The sequence below is a fragment of the Lithobates pipiens genome, unplaced genomic scaffold (assembly GCF_037356315.1).
Source record: "Lithobates pipiens isolate NorthernLeopardFrog02 unplaced genomic scaffold, aLitPip1_a1.2 Scaffold_13, whole genome shotgun sequence".
Lineage (NCBI taxonomy): Eukaryota > Metazoa > Chordata > Amphibia > Anura > Ranidae > Lithobates > Lithobates pipiens.
The window spans coordinates 540,678,603-540,698,366 of NW_027507718.1; the positions used below are offsets into that span (position 1 = coordinate 540,678,603).

Consider the following 19,764-nt stretch of genomic DNA (forward strand, 5'->3'; position numbering starts at 1 on the left):
CATACGCAGCCACTTGTGCCCATCATACACAGTCACTTGTGCCGCCCATCATACACAGCCACTTGTGCCCATCATATGCAGCTACTTGTGCCGCCCATCATACACAGCCACTTGTGCCGCCCATCATACACAGCCACTTGTGCCCATCATATGCAGCTACTTGTGCCGCCCATCATACACAGTCACTTGTGCCGCCCATCATACGTAGCCACTTGTGCCGCCCATCATACGCAGCCACTTGTGCCGCCCATCATACGCAGCCACTTGTGCCGCCCATCATACGCAGCCACTTGTGCCCATCATATGCAGCTACTTGTGCCGCCCATCATACGCAGCCACTTGTGCCGCCCATCATACGCAGCCACTTGTGCCACCCATCATACGCAGCCACTTGTGCCGCCCATCATACGCAGCCACTTGTGCCGCCCATCATACACAGCCACTTGTGCCCATCATACACAGCCACTTGTGCTGCCCATATTATGCAGCCACTTGTGCCGCCCATCATACGCAGCCACTTGTGCCGCCCATCATATGCAGCCACTTGTGCCGCCCATCATACACAATCACTTGTGCCGCCCATCATACATAGCCACTTGTGCCCAGCATACACAGCCACTTGTGCTGCCCATATTATGCAGCCACTTGTGCCGCCCATCATACGCAGCTACTTGTGCCGCCCATCATACGCAGCCACTTGTGCCGCCCATCATACGCAGCCACTTGTGCCGCCCATCATACGCAATCACTTGTGCTGCCCATCATACGCAGCCACTTGTGCCGCCCATCATACAAAATCACTTGGGCCGCCCATCATACGCAGCCACTTGTGCCGCCCATCATACAAAATCACTTGGGCCGCCCATCATACACAGCCACTTGTGCCCATCATACGCAGCCACTTGTGCTGCCCATCATACGCAGCCACTTGTGCCGCCCATCATACGCAGCCACTTGTGCCGCCCATCATACGCAGCCACTTGTGCCGCCCATCATACGCAGCCACTTGTGCCGCCCATCATACGCAATCACTTGTGCTGCCCATCATACAAAATCACTTGGGCCGCCCATCATACGCAGCCACTTGTGCCCATCATACGCAGCCACTTGTGCCCATCATACACAGCCACTTGTGCCCATCATACACAGTCACTTGTGCCGCCCATCATACACAGCCACTTGTGCCCATCATATGTAGCTACTTGTGCCGCCCATCATACACAGCCACTTGTGCCCATCATATGCAGCTACTTGTGCCGCCCATCATACACAGTCACTTGTGCCGCCCATCATACGCAGCCACTTGTGCCGCCCATCATACGTAGCCACTTGTGCCGCCCATCATACGCAGCCACTTGTGCCGCCCATCATACGCAGCCACTTGTGCCGCCCATCATACGCAGCCACTTGTGCTGCCCATCATACGCAGCCACTTGTGCCGCCCATCATACGCAATCACTTGTGCTGCCCATCATACGCAGCCACTTGTGCCGCCCATCATACAAAATCACTTGGGCCGCCCATCATACGCAGCCACTTGTGCCGCCCATCATACAAAATCACTTGGGCCGCCCATCATACACAGCCACTTGTGCCCATCATACGCAGCCACTTGTGCTGCCCATCATACGCAGCCACTTGTGCCGCCCATCATACGCAGCCACTTGTGCCGCCCATCATACGCAGCCACTTGTGCCGCCCATCATACGCAGCCACTTGTGCCGCCCATCATACGCAATCACTTGTGCTGCCCATCATACATAGCCACTTGTGCCGCCCATCATACAAAATCACTTGGGCCGCCCATCATACGCAGCCACTTGTGCCCATCATACGCAGCCACTTGTGCCCATCATACACAGCCACTTGTGCCCATCATACACAGTCACTTGTGCCGCCCATCATACACATCCACTTGTGCCCATCATATGCAGCTACTTGTGCCGCCCATCATACACAGCCACTTGTGCCGCCCATCATACACAGCCACTTGTGCCCATCATATGCAGCTACTTGTGCCGCCCATCATACACAGTCACTTGTGCCGCCCATCATACGCAGCCACTTGTGCCGCCCATCATACGCAGCCACTTGTGCCGCCCATCATACGCAGCCACTTGTGCCGCCCATCATACGCAGCCACTTGTGCCGCCCATCATACGCAGCCACTTGTGCCGCCCATCATACGCAGCCACTTGTGCCGCCCATCATACGCAATCACTTGTGCTGCCCATCATACATAGCCACTTGTGCCGCCCATCATACAAAATCACTTGGGCCGCCCATCATACGCAGCCACTTGTGCCCATCATACGCAGCCACTTGTGCCCATCATACACAGCCACTTGTGCCCATCATACACAGTCACTTGTGCCGCCCATCATACACATCCACTTGTGCCCATCATATGCAGCTACTTGTGCCGCCCATCATACACAGCCACTTGTGCCGCCCATCATACACAGCCACTTGTGCCCATCATATGCAGCTACTTGTGCCGCCCATCATACACAGTCACTTGTGCCGCCCATCATACGTAGCCACTTGTGCCGCCCATCATACGCAGCCACTTGTGCCGCCCATCATACGCAGCCACTTGTGCCGCCCATCATACGCAGCCACTTGTGCCCATCATATGCAGCTACTTGTGCCGCCCATCATACACAGCCACTTGTGCCGCCCATCATACGCAGCCACTTGTGCCGCCCATCATACACAGCCACTTGTGCCCATCATACACAGCCACTTGTGCTGCCCATATTATGCAGCCACTTGTGCCGCCCATCATACGCAGCCACTTGTGCCGCCCATCATATGCAGCCACTTGTGCCGCCCATCATACACAATCACTTGTGCCGCCCATCATACATAGCCACTTGTGCCCAGCATACACAGCCACTTGTGCTGCCCATATTATGCAGCCACTTGTGCCGCCCATCATACGCAGCCACTTGTGCCCATCATACACAGCCACTTGTGCCCATCATACACAGTCACTTGTGCCGCCCATCATACACAGCCACTTGTGCCCATCATATGTAGCTACTTGTGCCGCCCATCATACACAGCCACTTGTGCCCATCATATGCAGCTACTTGTGCCGCCCATCATACACAGTCACTTGTGCCGCCCATCATACGTAGCCACTTGTGCCGCCCATCATACGCAGCCACTTGTGCCGCCCATCATACGCAGCCACTTGTGCCGCCCATCATACGCAGCCACTTGTGCCCATCATATGCAGCCACTTGTGCCGCCCATCATACGCAGCCACTTGTGCCCATCATATGCAGCTACTTGTGCCGCCCATCATACGCAGCCACTTGTGCCGCCCATCATACAAAATCACTTGGGCCGCCCATCATACGCAGCCACTTGTGCCCATCATACGCAGCCACTTGTGCCCATCATACACAGCCACTTGTGCCCATCATACACAGTCACTTGTGCCGCCCATCATACACAGCCACTTGTGCCCATCATATGCAGCTACTTGTGCCGCCTATCATACACAGCCACTTGTGCCGCCCATCATACACAGCCACTTGTGCCCATCATATGCAGCTACTTGTGCCGCCCATCATACACAGTCACTTGTGCCGCCCATCATACGCAGCCACTTGTGCCGCCCATCATACGTAGCCACTTGTGCCACCCATCATACGCAGCCACTTGTGCCGCCCATCATACGCAGCCACTTGTGCCGCCCATCATACGCAGCCACTTGTGCCCATCATATGCAGCTATTTGTGCCGCCCAACATACGCAGCCACTTGTGCCGCCCATCATACGCAGCCACTTGTGCCGCCCATCATACGCAGCCACTTGTGCCGCCCATCATACGCAGCCACTTGTGCCGCCCATCATACACAATCACTTGTGCCGCCCATCATACATAGCCACTTGTGCCCATCATACACAGCCACTTGTGCTGCCCATATTATGCAGCCACTTGTGCCGCCCATCATACGCAGCCACTTGTGCCGCCCATCATACACAGCCACTTGTGCCCATCATACACAGCCACTTGTGCTGCCCATATTATGCAGCCACTTGTGCCGCCCATCATACGCAGCCACTTGTGCCGCCCATTATACGCAGCCACTTGTGCCGCCCATCATACGCAGCCACTTGTGCTGCCCATCATACGCAGCCACTTGTGCCGCCCATCATACGCAGCCACTTGTGCCGCCCATCATACGCAGCCACTTGTGCCGCCCATCATACGCAGCTACTTGTGCCGCCCATCATACGCAGCCACTTGTGCCGCCCATCATACGCAATCACTTGTGCCGCCCATCATACGCAGCCACATGTGCCACCCATCATACAAAATCACTTGGGCCGCCCATCATACGCAGCCACTTGTGCCGCCCATCATACGCAGCCACTTGTGCCGCCCATCATACAAAATCACTTGGGCCGCCCATCATACACAGCCACTTGTGCCCATCATACGCAGCCACTTGTGCTGCCCATCATACACAGCCACTTGTGCCGCCCATCATACGCAGCCACTTGTGCCGCCCATCATACGCAGCCACTTGTGCCGCCCATCATACGCAGCCACTTGTGCCGCCCATCATACGCAATCACTTGTGCTGCCCATCATACATAGCCACTTGTGCCGCCCATCATACAAAATCACTTGGGCCGCCCATCATACGCAGCCACTTGTGCCCATCATACGCAGCCACTTGTGCCCATCATACACAGCCACTTGTGCCCATCATACACAGTCACTTGTGCCGCCCATCATACACAGCCACTTGTGCCCATCATACGCAGCCACTTGTGCCGCCCATCATACGCAGCCACTTGTGCCGCACATCATACATAGCCACTTGTGCCCATCATACGCAGCCACTTGTGCCCATCATACACAGCCACTTGTGCCCATCATACACAGTCACTTGTGCCGCCCATCATACACATCCACTTGTGCCCATCATATGCAGCTACTTGTGCCGCCCATCATACACAGCCACTTGTGCCGCCCATCATACACAGCCACTTGTGCCCATCATATGCAGCTACTTGTGCCGCCCATCATACACAGTCACTTGTGCCGCCCATCATACGTAGCCACTTGTGCCGCCCATCATACGCAGCCACTTGTGCCGCCCATCATACGCAGCCACTTGTGCCGCCCATCATACGCAGCCACTTGTGCCCATCATATGCAGCTACTTGTGCCGCCCATCATACACAGCCACTTGTGCTGCCCATCATACGCAGCCACTTGTGCCGCCCATCATACACAGCCACTTGTGCCCATCATACACAGCCACTTGTGCTGCCCATATTATGCAGCCACTTGTGCCGCCCATCATACGCAGCCACTTGTGCCGCCCATCATATGCAGCCACTTGTGCCGCCCATCATACACAATCACTTGTGCCGCCCATCATACATAGCCACTTGTGCCCAGCATACACAGCCACTTGTGCTGCCCATATTATGCAGCCACTTGTGCCGCCCATCATACGCAGCCACTTGTGCCCATCATACACAGCCACTTGTGCCCATCATACACAGTCACTTGTGCCGCCCATCATACACAGCCACTTGTGCCCATCATATGTAGCTACTTGTGCCGCCCATCATACACAGCCACTTGTGCCCATCATATGCAGCTACTTGTGCCGCCCATCATACACAGCCACTTGTGCCCATCATATGCAGCTACTTGTGCCGCCCATCATACGCAGCCACTTGTGCCGCCCATCATACGTAGCCACTTGTGCCGCCCATCATACGCAGCCACTTGTGCCGCCCATCATACGCAGCCACTTGTGCCGCCCATCATACGCAGCCACTTGTGCCCATCATATGCAGCTACTTGTGCCGCCCATCATACGCAGCCACTTGTGCCGCCCATCATACAAAATCACTTGGGCCGCCCATCATACGCAGCCACTTGTGCCCATCATACGCAGCCACTTGTGCCCATCATACACAGCCACTTGTGCCCATCATACACAGTCACTTGTGCCGCCCATCATACACAGCCACTTGTGCCCATCATATGCAGCTACTTGTGCCGCCTATCATACACAGCCACTTGTGCCGCCCATCATACACAGCCACTTGTGCCCATCATATGCAGCTACTTGTGCCGCCCATCATACACAGTCACTTGTGCCGCCCATCATACGCAGCCACTTGTGCCGCCCATCATACGTAGCCACTTGTGCCACCCATCATACGCAGCCACTTGTGCCGCCCATCATACGCAGCCACTTGTGCCGCCCATCATACGCAGCCACTTGTGCCCATCATATGCAGCTATTTGTGCCGCCCATCATACGCAGCCACTTGTGCCGCCCATCCTACGCAGCCACTTGTGCCGCCCATCATACGCAGCCACTTGTGCCGCCCATCATACGCAGCCACTTGTGCCGCCCATCATACACAATCACTTGTGCCGCCCATCATACATAGCCACTTGTGCCCATCATACACAGCCACTTGTGCTGCCCATATTATGCAGCCACTTGTGCCGCCCATCATACGCAGCCACTTGTGCCGCCGATCATACACAGCCACTTGTGCCCATCATACACAGCCACTTGTGCTGCCCATATTATGCAGCCACTTGTGCCGCCCATCATACGCAGCCACTTGTGCCGCCCATTATACGCAGCCACTTGTGCCGCCCATCATACGCAGCCACTTGTGCCCATCATACGCAGCCACTTGTGCTGCCCATCATACGCAGCCACTTGTGCCGCCCATCATACGCAGCCACTTGTGCCGCCCATCATACGCAGCCACTTGTGCCGCCCATCATACGCAGCTACTTGTGCCGCCCATCATACGCAGCCACTTGTGCCGCCCATCATACGCAATCACTTGTGCCGCCCATCATACGCAGCCACATGTGCCACCCATCATACAAAATCACTTGGGCCGCCCATCATACGCAGCCACTTGTGCCGCCCATCATACGCAGCCACTTGTGCCGCCCATCATACAAAATCACTTGGGCCGCCCATCATACACAGCCACTTGTGCCCATCATACGCAGCCACTTGTGCTGCCCATCATACACAGCCACTTGTGCCGCCCATCATACGCAGCCACTTGTGCCGCCCATCATACGCAGCCACTTGTGCCGCCCATCATACGCAGCCACTTGTGCCGCCCATCATACGCAATCACTTGTGCTGCCCATCATACATAGCCACTTGTGCCGCCCATCATACAAAATCACTTGGGCCGCCCATCATACGCAGCCACTTGTGCCCATCATACGCAGCCACTTGTGCCCATCATACACAGCCACTTGTGCCCATCATACACAGTCACTTGTGCCGCCCATCATACACAGCCACTTGTGCCCATCATACGCAGCCACTTGTGCCGCCCATCATACGCAGCCACTTGTGCCGCACATCATACATAGCCACTTGTGCCGCCCATCATACAAAATCACTTGGGCCGCCCATCATACACAGCCACTTGTGCCCATCATACGCAGCCACTTGTGCTGCCCATCATACGCAGCCACTTGTGCCGCCCATCATACGCAGCCACTTGTGCCGCCCATCATACGCAGCTACTTGTGCCGCCCATCATACGCAGCCACTTGTGCCGCCCATCATACGCAGCCACTTGTGCTGCCCATCATACGCAGCCACTTTTGCCGTCCATCATACGCAGCCACTTGTGCCGCCCATCATACAAAATCACTTGGGCCGCCCATCATACGCAGCCACTTGTGCCGCCCATCATACAAAATCACTTGGGCCGCCCATCATACACAGCCACTTGTGCCCATCATACGCAGCCACTTGTGCCCATCATACACAGCCACTTGTGCCCATCATACACAGTCACTTGTGCCGCCCATCATACACAGCCACTTGTGCCCATCATATGCAGCTACTTGTGCCGCCCATCATACACAGCCACTTGTGCCGCCCATCATACACAGCCACTTGTGCCCATCATATGCAGCTACTTGTGCCGCCCATCATACACAGTCACTTGTGCCGCCCATCATACGCAGCCACTTGTGCCGCCCATCATACGCAGCCACTTGTGCCGCCCATCATACGCAGCCACTTGTGCCGCCCATCATACGCAGCTACTTGTGCCGCCCATCATACGCAGCCACTTGTGCCCATCATATGCAGCTACTTGTGCCGCCCATCATACGCAGCCACTTGTGCCGCCCATCATACGCAGCCACTTGTGCCGCCCATCATACGCAGCCACTTGTGCCGCCCATCATACGTAGCCACTTGTGCCGCCCATCATACACAGCCACTTGTGCCGCCCATCATACGCAGCCACTTGTGCCGCCCATCATACACAGCCACTTGTGCCCATCATACACAGCCACTTGTGCTGCCCATATTATGCAGCCACTTGTGCCGCCCATCATACGCAGCCACTTGTGCCGCCCATCATATGCAGCCACTTGTGCCGCCCATCATACACAATCACTTGTGCCACCCATCATACATAGCCACTTGTGCCCATCATACACAGCCACTTGTGCTGCCCATATTATGCAGCCACTTGTGCCGCCCATCATACGCAGCTACTTGTGCCGCCCATCATACGCAGCCACTTGTGCCGCCCATCATACGCAGCCACTTGTGCCGCCCATCATACGCAATCACTTGTGCCGCCCATCATACGCAGCCACTTGTGCCGCCCATCATACAAAATCACTTGGGCCGCCCATCATACGCAGCCACTTGTGCCGCCCATCATACAAAATCACTTGGGCCGCCCATCATACACAGCCACTTGTGCCCATCATACGCAGCCACTTGTGCTGCCCATCATACGCAGCCACTTGTGCCGCCCATCACACGCAGCCACTTGTGCCGCCCATCATACGCAGCCACTTGTGTCGCCCATCATACGCAGCCACTTGTGCCGCCCATCATACGCAGCCACTTGTGCCGCCCATCATACGCAGCCACTTGTGCCGCCCATCATACGCAATCACTTGTGCTGCCCATCATACATAGCCACTTGTGCCCATCATACACAGTCACTTGTGCCGCCCATCATACACAGCCACTTGTGCCCATCATATGTAGCTACTTGTGCCGCCCATCATACACAGCCACTTGTGCCCATCATATGCAGCTACTTGTGCCGCCCATCATACACAGTCACTTGTGCCGCCCATCATACGCAGCCACTTGTGCCGCCCATCATACGTAGCCACTTGTGCCGCTCATCATACGCAGCCACTTGTGCCGCCCATCATACGCAGCCACTTGTGCCGCCCATCATACGCAGCCACTTGTGCCCATCATATGCAGCTACTTGTGCCGCCCATCATACGCAGCCACTTGTGCCGCCCATCATACAAAATCACTTGGGCCGCCCATCATACGCAGCCACTTGTGCCCATCATACGCAGCCACTTGTGCCCATCATACACAGCCACTTGTGCCCATCATACACAGTCACTTGTGCCGCCCATCATACACAGCCACTTGTGCCCATCATATGCAGCTACTTGTGCCGCCTATCATACACAGCCACTTGTGCCGCCCATCATACACAGCCACTTGTGCCCATCATATGCAGCTACTTGTGCCGCCCATCATACACAGTCACTTGTGCCGCCCATCATACGCAGCCACTTGTGCCGCCCATCATACGTAGCCACTTTTGCCGCCCATCATACGCAGCCACTTGTGCCGCCCATCATACGCAGCCACTTGTGCCGTCCATCATACGCAGCCACTTGTGCCCATCATATGCAGCTATTTGTGCCGCCCATCATACGCAGCCACTTGTGCCGCCCATCATACGCAGCCACTTGTGCCGCCCATCATACGCAGCCACTTGTGCCGCCCATCATACACAATCACTTGTGCCGCCCATCATACATAGGCACTTGTGCCCATCATACACAGCCACTTGTGCTGCCCATATTATGCAGCCACTTGTGCCGCCCATCATACGCAGCCACTTGTGCCGCCCATCATATGCAGCCACTTGTGCCGCCCATCATACGCAGCCACTTGTGCCGCCCATCATACGCAGCCACTTGTGCCCATCATATGCAGCTATTTGTGCCGCCCATCATACGCAGCCACTTGTGCCGCCCATCATACGCAGCCACTTGTGCCGCCCATCATACGCAGCCACTTGTGCCACCCATCATACACAATCACTTGTTCCGCCCATCATACATAGGCACTTGTGCCCATCATACACAGCCACTTGTGCTGCCCATATTATGCAGCCACTTGTGCCGCCCATCATACGCAGCCACTTGTGCCGCCCGTCATACACAGCCACTTGAGCCCATCATACACAGCCACTTGTGCTGCCCATATTATGCAGCCACTTGTGCCGGCCATCATACGCAGCCACTTGTGCCGCCCATCATACGCAGCCACTTGTGCCGCCCATCATACACAGTCACTTGTGCCGCCCATCATACGCAGCCACTTGTGCCGCCCATCATACGTAGCCACTTGTGCCGCCCATCATACGCAGCCACTTGTGCCGCCCATCATACGCAGCCACTTGTGCCGCCCATCATACGCAGTCACTTGTGCCCATCATATGCAGCTACTTGTGCCGCCCATCATACGCAGCCAATTGTGCCGCCCATCATACAAAATCACTTGGGCCGCCCATCATATGCAGCCACTTGTGCCCATCATACGCAGCTACTTGTGCCAATCATACACAGCCACTTGTGCCCATCATACACAGTCACTTGTGCCGCCCATCATACACAGCCACTTGTGCCCATCATATGCAGCTACTTGTGCCGCCTATCATACACAGCCACTTGTGCCCATCATATGCAGCTACTTGTGCCGCCCATCATACACAGTCACTTGTGCCGCCCATCATACGCAGCCACTTGTGCCGCCCATCATACGTAGCCACTTGTGCCGCCCATCATACGCAGCCACTTGTGCCGCCCATCATACGCAGCCACTTGTGCCGCCCATCATACGCAGCCACTTGTGCCCATCATATGCAGCTATTTGTGCCGCCCATCATACGCAGCCACTTGTGCCGCCCATCATACGCAGCCACTTGTGCCGCCCATCATACGCAGCCACTTGTGCCGCCCATCATACACAATCACTTGTGCCGACCATCATACATAGGCACTTGTGCCCATCATACACAGCCACTTGTGCTGCCCATATTATGCAGCCACTTGTGCCGCCCATCATACGCAGCCACTTGTGCCGCCCGTCATACACAGCCACTTGAGCCCATCATACACAGCCACTTGTGCTGCCCATATTATGCAGCCACTTGTGCCGGCCATCATACGCAGCCACTTGTGCCGCCCATCATACGCAGCCACTTGTGCCGCCCATCATACACAGTCACTTGTGCCGCCCATCATACGCAGCCACTTGTGCCGCCCATCATACGTAGCCACTTGTGCCGCCCATCATACGCAGCCACTTGTGCCGCCCATCATACGCAGCCACTTGTGCCGCCCATCATACGCAGTCACTTGTGCCCATCATATGCAGCTACTTGTGCCGCCCATCATACGCAGCCAATTGTGCCGCCCATCATACAAAATCACTTGGGCCGCCCATCATATGCAGCCACTTGTGCCCATCATACGCAGCTACTTGTGCCCATCATACACAGCCACTTGTGCCCATCATACACAGTCACTTGTGCCGCCCATCATACACAGCCACTTGTGCCCATCATATGTAGCTACTTGTGCCGCCCATCATACACAGCCACTTGTGCCCATCATATGCAGCTACTTGTGCCGCCCATCATACACAGTCACTTGTGCCGCCCATCATACGCAGCCACTTGTGCCGCCCATCATACGTAGCCACTTGTGCCGCCCATCATACGCAGCCACTTGTGCCGCCCATCATACGCAGCCACTTGTGCCGCCCATCATACGCAGCCACTTGTGCCCATCATATGCAGCTACTTGTGCCGCCCATCATACGCAGCCACTTGTGCCGCCCATCATACAAAATCACTTGGGCCGCCCATCATACGCAGCCACTTGTGCCCATCATACGCAGCCACTTGTGCCCATCATACACAGCCACTTGTGCCCATCATACACAGTCACTTGTGCCGCCCATCATACACAGCCACTTGTGCCCATCATATGCAGCTACTTGTGCCGCCTATCATACACAGCCACTTGTGCCGCCCATCATACACAGCCACTTGTGCCCATCATATGCAGCTACTTGTGCCGCCCATCATACACAGTCACTTGTGCCGCCCATCATACGCAGCCACTTGTGCCGCCCATCATACGTAGCCACTTTTGCCGCCCATCATACGCAGCCACTTGTGCCGCCCATCATACGCAGCCACTTGTGCCGTCCATCATACGCAGCCACTTGTGCCCATCATATGCAGCTATTTGTGCCGCCCATCATACGCAGCCACTTGTGCCGCCCATCATACGCAGCCACTTGTGCCGCCCATCATACGCAGCCACTTGTGCCGCCCATCATACACAATCACTTGTGCCGCCCATCATACATAGGCACTTGTGCCCATCATACACAGCCACTTGTGCTGCCCATATTATGCAGCCACTTGTGCCGCCCATCATACGCAGCCACTTGTGCCGCCCATCATATGCAGCCACTTGTGCCGCCCATCATACGCAGCCACTTGTGCCGCCCATCATACGCAGCCACTTGTGCCCATCATATGCAGCTATTTGTGCCGCCCATCATACGCAGCCACTTGTGCCGCCCATCATACGCAGCCACTTGTGCCGCCCATCATACGCAGCCACTTGTGCCGCCCATCATACGCAGCCACTTGTGCCGCCCATCATACGCAGCCACTTGTGCCGCCCATCATACACAATCACTTGTGCCGCCCATCATACATAGGCACTTGTGCCCATCATACACAGCCACTTGTGCTGCCCATATTATGCAGCCACTTGTGCCGCCCATCATACGCAGCCACTTGTGCCGCCCGTCATACACAGCCACTTGAGCCCATCATACACAGCCACTTGTGCTGCCCATATTATGCAGCCACTTGTGCCGGCCATCATACGCAGCCACTTGTGCCGCCCATCATACGCAGCCACTTGTGCCGCCCATCATACACAGTCACTTGTGCCGCCCATCATACGCAGCCACTTGTGCCGCCCATCATACGTAGCCACTTGTGCCGCCCATCATACGCAGCCACTTGTGCCGCCCATCATACGCAGCCACTTGTGCCGCCCATCATACGCAGTCACTTGTGCCCATCATATGCAGCTACTTGTGCCGCCCATCATACGCAGCCAATTGTGCCGCCCATCATACAAAATCACTTGGGCCGCCCATCATATGCAGCCACTTGTGCCCATCATACGCAGCTACTTGTGCCCATCATACACAGCCACTTGTGCCCATCATACACAGTCACTTGTGCCGCCCATCATACACAGCCACTTGTGCCCATCATATGCAGCTACTTGTGCCGCCTATCATACACAGCCACTTGTGCCCATCATATGCAGCTACTTGTGCCGCCCATCATACACAGTCACTTGTGCCGCCCATCATACGCAGCCACTTGTGCCGCCCATCATACGTAGCCACTTGTGCCGCCCATCATACGCAGCCACTTGTGCCGCCCATCATACGCAGCCACTTGTGCCGCCCATCATACGCAGCCACTTGTGCCCATCATATGCAGCTATTTGTGCCGCCCATCATACGCAGCCACTTGTGCCGCCCATCATACGCAGCCACTTGTGCCGCCCATCATACGCAGCCACTTGTGCCGCCCATCATACACAATCACTTGTGCCGCCCATCATACATAGGCACTTGTGCCCATCATACACAGCCACTTGTGCTGCCCATATTATGCAGCCACTTGTGCCGCCCATCATACGCAGCCACTTGTGCCGCCCGTCATACACAGCCACTTGAGCCCATCATACACAGCCACTTGTGCTGCCCATATTATGCAGCCACTTGTGCCGGCCATCATACGCAGCCACTTGTGCCGCCCATCATACGCAGCCACTTGTGCCGCCCATCATACACAGTCACTTGTGCCGCCCATCATACGCAGCCACTTGTGCCGCCCATCATACGTAGCCACTTGTGCCGCCCATCATACGCAGCCACTTGTGCCGCCCATCATACGCAGCCACTTGTGCCGCCCATCATACGCAGTCACTTGTGCCCATCATATGCAGCTACTTGTGCCGCCCATCATACGCAGCCAATTGTGCCGCCCATCATACAAAATCACTTGGGCCGCCCATCATATGCAGCCACTTGTGCCCATCATACGCAGCTACTTGTGCCCATCATACACAGCCACTTGTGCCCATCATACACAGTCACTTGTGCCGCCCATCATACACAGCCACTTGTGCCCATCATATGCAGCTACTTGTGCCGCCTATCATACACAGCCACTTGTGCCCATCATATGCAGCTACTTGTGCCGCCCATCATACACAGTCACTTGTGCCGCCCATCATACGCAGCCACTTGTGCCGCCCATCATACGTAGCCACTTGTGCCGCCCATCATACGCAGCCACTTGTGCCGCCCATCATACGCAGCCACTTGTGCCGCCCATCATACGCAGCCACTTGTGCCCATCATATGCAGCTATTTGTGCCGCCCATCATACGCAGCCACTTGTGCCGCCCATCATACGCAGCCACTTGTGCCGCCCATCATACGCAGCCACTTGTGCCGCCCATCATACGCAGCCACTTGTGCCGCCCATCATACACAATCACTTGTGCCGCCCATCATACATAGCCACTTGTGCCCATCATACACAGCCACTTGTGCTGCCCATATTATGCAGCCACTTGTGCCGCCCATCATACGCAGCCACTTGTGCCGCCCATCATACACAGCCACTTGTGCCCATCATACACAGCCACTTGTGCTGCCCATATTATGCAGCCACTTGTGCCGGCCATCATACGCAGCCACTTGTGCCGCCCATCATACGCAGCCACTTGTGCCGCCCATCATACACAATCACTTGTGCCGCCCATCATACATAGCCACTTGTGCCCATCATACACAGCCACTTGTGCTGCCCATATTATGCAGCCACTTGTGCCGCCCATCATACGCAGCCACTTGTGCCGCCCATCATACACAGCCACTTGTGCCCATCATACACAGCCACTTGTGCTGCCCATATTATGCAGCCACTTGTGCCGCCCATCATACGCAGCCACTTGTGCCGCCCATTATACGCAGCCACTTGTGCCGCCCATCATACGCAGCCACTTGTGCCCATCATACGCAGCCACTCTCTCTCTCACTCCCACTCTCTCACACCCCTCCATCCCCTCTCTCAACCCCCTCTCACCCACTCTCTCATCCTGCCTCTCTCTCTCACCCTCTCTCTCATCCCTCCACCCTCTCTCCCCCACTCTCTCTCTCACCCCCTCTCTCATCCCCCTCACTCATCTCCCCTCTCTCTTTTTCTCACCCCTCTCTCATCCTACCCTCTCTTTCACTCCCTTTCTCACCCGCTTCTCTCATGCTCCCTCTCTCTCTCTCTTTCACTCCTCTCTCTTATACCTCTATTCCTCACTCCCTTTCTCTTTCACACTCCTTCTCTCCCATCTCTCTCACTCCCCCTCTCTCTCTCTCACCCTCCCCCTCTCTATCTCCCCCCTTTTTCATCCCACTCTCTCTCACCCCCTCTCTCTTATCCCTCTTTTCTTACCCCCTCTCTCTTACACCCCCTCTCTCCCATCCCTCTCTCACCCCCTCTCTCTCTCTTACCCCCCTCTTTCACTCCCTCTCTCACATCTCTTCACTCTCCCCCCTCTCATTCACCCCTCCACCCCCTCTCTCACCTCCTTTTCTCAACCTCCCTTGCATCCCTTTCTCTCTCACCCCCCTCTCTCTTATCCCTTCTTTCATTCCCCCACTTTCTCTTATACATATCTCTCACCCCCTCTCATCCCCTTCTCTCTCATCCCCCACTCTCTCTCTCTCTGTCTCTCTCACCCGCTTCTCTCATCCACTCCCTCTCTCACACCCCTCTCTCTCACCCCCCTCTTTCTATCACCCTCCTCTCTCTATAACCTTCCTCTCTCAATCCCTCTCTCTCACCCCCCTCCCTTTCACCTCCCTCACTCTCTCCCCCCTCTCTCTCATCCTCCCCCCTGTCTCGCCCCCTCTCTCACCCCCCATCTCTCACCCCCTCCCTTTCATCTCTCCTCTCTCTCACCCCCTCTTTCTCTCGCATCCCCCCTCTCTCTCTCACAACCTCTCTCATCTCCCTTTCTCTCTCACTCTCTCACCCCCTTTTCTCTTTCACCCCCCTTCTCCCCCGCTCTCTCACCTCCCCCTCTCTTTCACCCCTTTCTGCATCTCTCTCCTACTTTAATCTCTCTCTCACCCCCTTCTCTTCCTCCCTGTCTCCCCCTTCCCCTGTTCTGTCTCTACCCCTCCACCTCTCTTCCCCTCTAATATGTAGGTGGAGCTTTGTGTGGGTGTGGCTTAAGTGTGGGTGGGTACACGGGAGCCCCATGACCTCCTATTGCCCAGTGGGCCCCATGAGTTGTCAGTCGGCCCCTGAATGTATCGGTGTGTGGAAATGTTCTCCTCTGAGCTCAGGAATGGAAATAAATGGGGAGATCATTCTATGAATGGAAGCACGCTGGAATGTTCTATAAGGGTTAACAATATCTCCGTGTGCCTTCAGTTATAGAACTATCCTCCTATGGTGGAAAAAATAATTCCAAAAAACATCTCCAAAAATTACCGCAAAATTTAAGTGATAAATATCACAAGCAATAATATTTAATGCATTTGGTAAATAACGGGTCTTTTAGGGGTATTGGCCACTTCCGATATAAATTCCACATGGGTTATTATAACTCACAAATGTATGTGGAATTTATCTCCTAGTGAATTGACCCCAAAGTCAGAAGAAGACGCCCTCTGCTCTCGGAGGTTTCCTACCACACTATAGCAGAGTTTTCCCATCATTGGTCACATGGTAGAGTTTAATGGATGAGATTGGCTGAGTCCCGGAATCCAGGCCCACTGGTCACCATCAGATTGTACAGTCTATGTATAGATAGAATTGTAGAGACATCAGAAGATCTGATAGATGGGCACACACAATCCAGAGACACACAATCCACCACTTTAGAGAAGACGATGGGACAGGATGTGATCAGATCCTTCTAGATGGCCAATCAGATTGTGAGGTGTGTGTGTGTGGGGGGGGGGGTCTGAGATCTCGTAATTAATCTCTATTTTATTTTCTATTTACAGGAGCCGAATGTGTCTGTGAGTATTTTTCTTGTCCTGATCTCCTACCCATCCCCCTCATTTCATCTGTAAGGACCAGAATGTTCTAGATATACAGAGATAGATGGATGGATGGATGGATGGATAGATAGATAGATGGGTAGATGGGTAGATGGGTAGATAGATGGGTAGATGGGTAGATGGGTAGATGAATAGATGGGTAGATGGGTAGATGGGTAGATGGGTGGGTAGATGGGTGGGTAGATGGGTAGATAGATGGGTAGATAGATAGATGGGTGGATAGATAGATAGATAGATAGATAGATAGATAGATAGATAGATAGATAGATAGATAGATAGATAGATAGATAGATAGATAGATAGATAGATAGATAGATAGATAGATATGGGGTGGATAGATGGACAGATAGAGTGACAGACCCAACCAGGACAGGGGTTTTTGGAGGGGACTGACTGAATGCTAGCCTCTTGACTTCTGACTATGGGCCCCGGCATTCGAGGGAGCTACAAGATTTTAGGAAGATGTCCTGTTATGTAATGCAAGAGGACATTATTACATTTTACAGTCCAGGAAGCCATGATGGTCTCTGCCAACTTGACCCTCGGTGAGAAGATGTATGTGAAATGAAAGCTGGTTAATAAGACTTGGGCAGCCTTGGGTCCTCTTGAATACTGTGGTTGGAATGTCTGGGATTCCTGATTAATCAAAGCTTTGTCTAGGTGTGAATTCCCATTCGCCTATTGTTTCCGTCTGTCTGGTCCTCTCTTTAATATTGTGACCACTGTTCCTGTAGAGATAGCCAGCGTGGAACAAATTTCAGAGGGTAGTATAGGGGGCATTAGTAGTAGGTTGACTAAAGCACCTAAACCCTAGGTAAGTAAATTAACAACCAACAAGGCGTTAGTATGTTGTCACGGACCCCTGTACTCAAGATGAGTCCGTCTGCCGTAAAAGCTTCCTTTGTGCGGTACCAGCAAGATCCAAGACCCCTTAGCTCTCCCATTCACTTGTTGAGACATCAGTGTAGGGAAGCAAGACTATTTATTCAAACACAGGTACCAAAGGATATACACTCACATGACAACCCCCCCCCCCCCTCTTTGCATAATGACACAGGGCAGGGTAAACTACATTCAGTAACAAGAGACACATAGGTTTATTCAACTTTCCAGCAGTAGACAGTCCTATCAGCAGGGAGGGCTGTTGAAGGAATCACCACCTTGCCCCCGGTTTACATGCTAGAAACACATATACATCCCATAATAGGTTGCTCCCAAGGGAGACACAATAGAACAATGGGATACATCCACAACTCAAACGATCTAGTAAAAAGTCTACAACAGTTTATGGGACCAAGCTCAAAAAATATATCAACGGTTGAAAAGGTGAAATTATTTATCTTGATATGATTTGTGGAGGGATATTGTTCGGAAATATTGATGTCACAAGTGAAAGAGTCCCTTCATTCCTTCAGCACAGAAAACAGACATAGAAATCCAGGACAACAGGAGTCACCAGTCACTTGTTGAGACATTAGTGTTGTGTGGAAAACATCAGACTGTTTATTCAAACACAGGCACAAAGAGATCTACACTCAGAGCACAATCCCCCTTCTTTGCATAATGAGACGGGCAGGTTAAACTTTACTTCCACCAGTAGCATGACACACAGGTGTATTCAACTTTCCAATAGTAGACCATCTTTGGGAGGGGCTGCTGGAGAAATCCTCCCCCCTCTCCCCTTCACAGATAAGCCACATAGACAAATACATCCCATAATAGGTTGCTCCCAAGGCAGACACAAACAATAGAACAATGGGATACAACCACACCCCAAACAATCTAGAAAAAAGTATTTAACCGTTTATGAGACCAAGCTCATACAATATTCCAGCAGTTGGAAAGGAGGAATTTATCTTCATGTTTTCTTGAGGGATATTATTCAGACATGTTAATGCCCAAAGTAAAAAGAACCCCTTCATTCTTTCAAAACAAACCACACATATAAGATCTTGGATAATGGTTAATATGAAATGCTGAGTCCGCTGTGGTTGTACAGTGAGACTGATTTGTGCAAATCAGACCGGGGGTTCTCAGTCACCCTGTGCCCCTAATGCCGCGTACACACGTAGCCGACTATCCGGCGGACTTATTCCGGCGGACTTCCCGCCGGACTGTCCGCCGGACTTTCCGAACGGGCTACTTGCCCACACACGGCACTTTTTCAGAGGGCTAATACGGCATACTAAGTCCGCCAGACTATCCGCCGTACTTTTGAAATGAACGGACTCGCCCACACACGCGGAGGAAAGTCCGTTCATTTTGAGCGCATCTCCAGGTAGGCGGGGCCCACGAAGGAGACTTCCCTGGCCCCTCCACCTGGTATGGACTTAAAGGGGAACCCCAACGCCGAAAAAATCCCCCCAGGTCCACATCAGACCCTTGTCCGAGCACGCTACCCGGCCAGCCAGGAAAGGGGGGGGGGGGGACGAGCGAGCGCAACATCTGAAAGAAGAAGAGA

General features: G+C 54.1%; 1 protein-coding gene across 4 annotated transcripts in view; it reads left to right on the forward strand.

The window, feature by feature from the left end:
- The window catches only part of LOC143975771 (pancreatic secretory granule membrane major glycoprotein GP2-like), a 48,898-nt gene that overhangs the window by 2,780 nt on the left and 26,354 nt on the right, over positions 1-19,764 (forward strand). For all 4 annotated transcript variants that reach the window (XM_077478289.1, XM_077478290.1, XM_077478292.1 and 1 more), the window contains exon 2: positions 17,247-17,261. In XM_077478289.1, the coding sequence (XP_077334415.1) occupies positions 17,247-17,261 (15 nt within the window). The remainder of the gene's footprint in view (positions 1-17,246; positions 17,262-19,764) is intronic.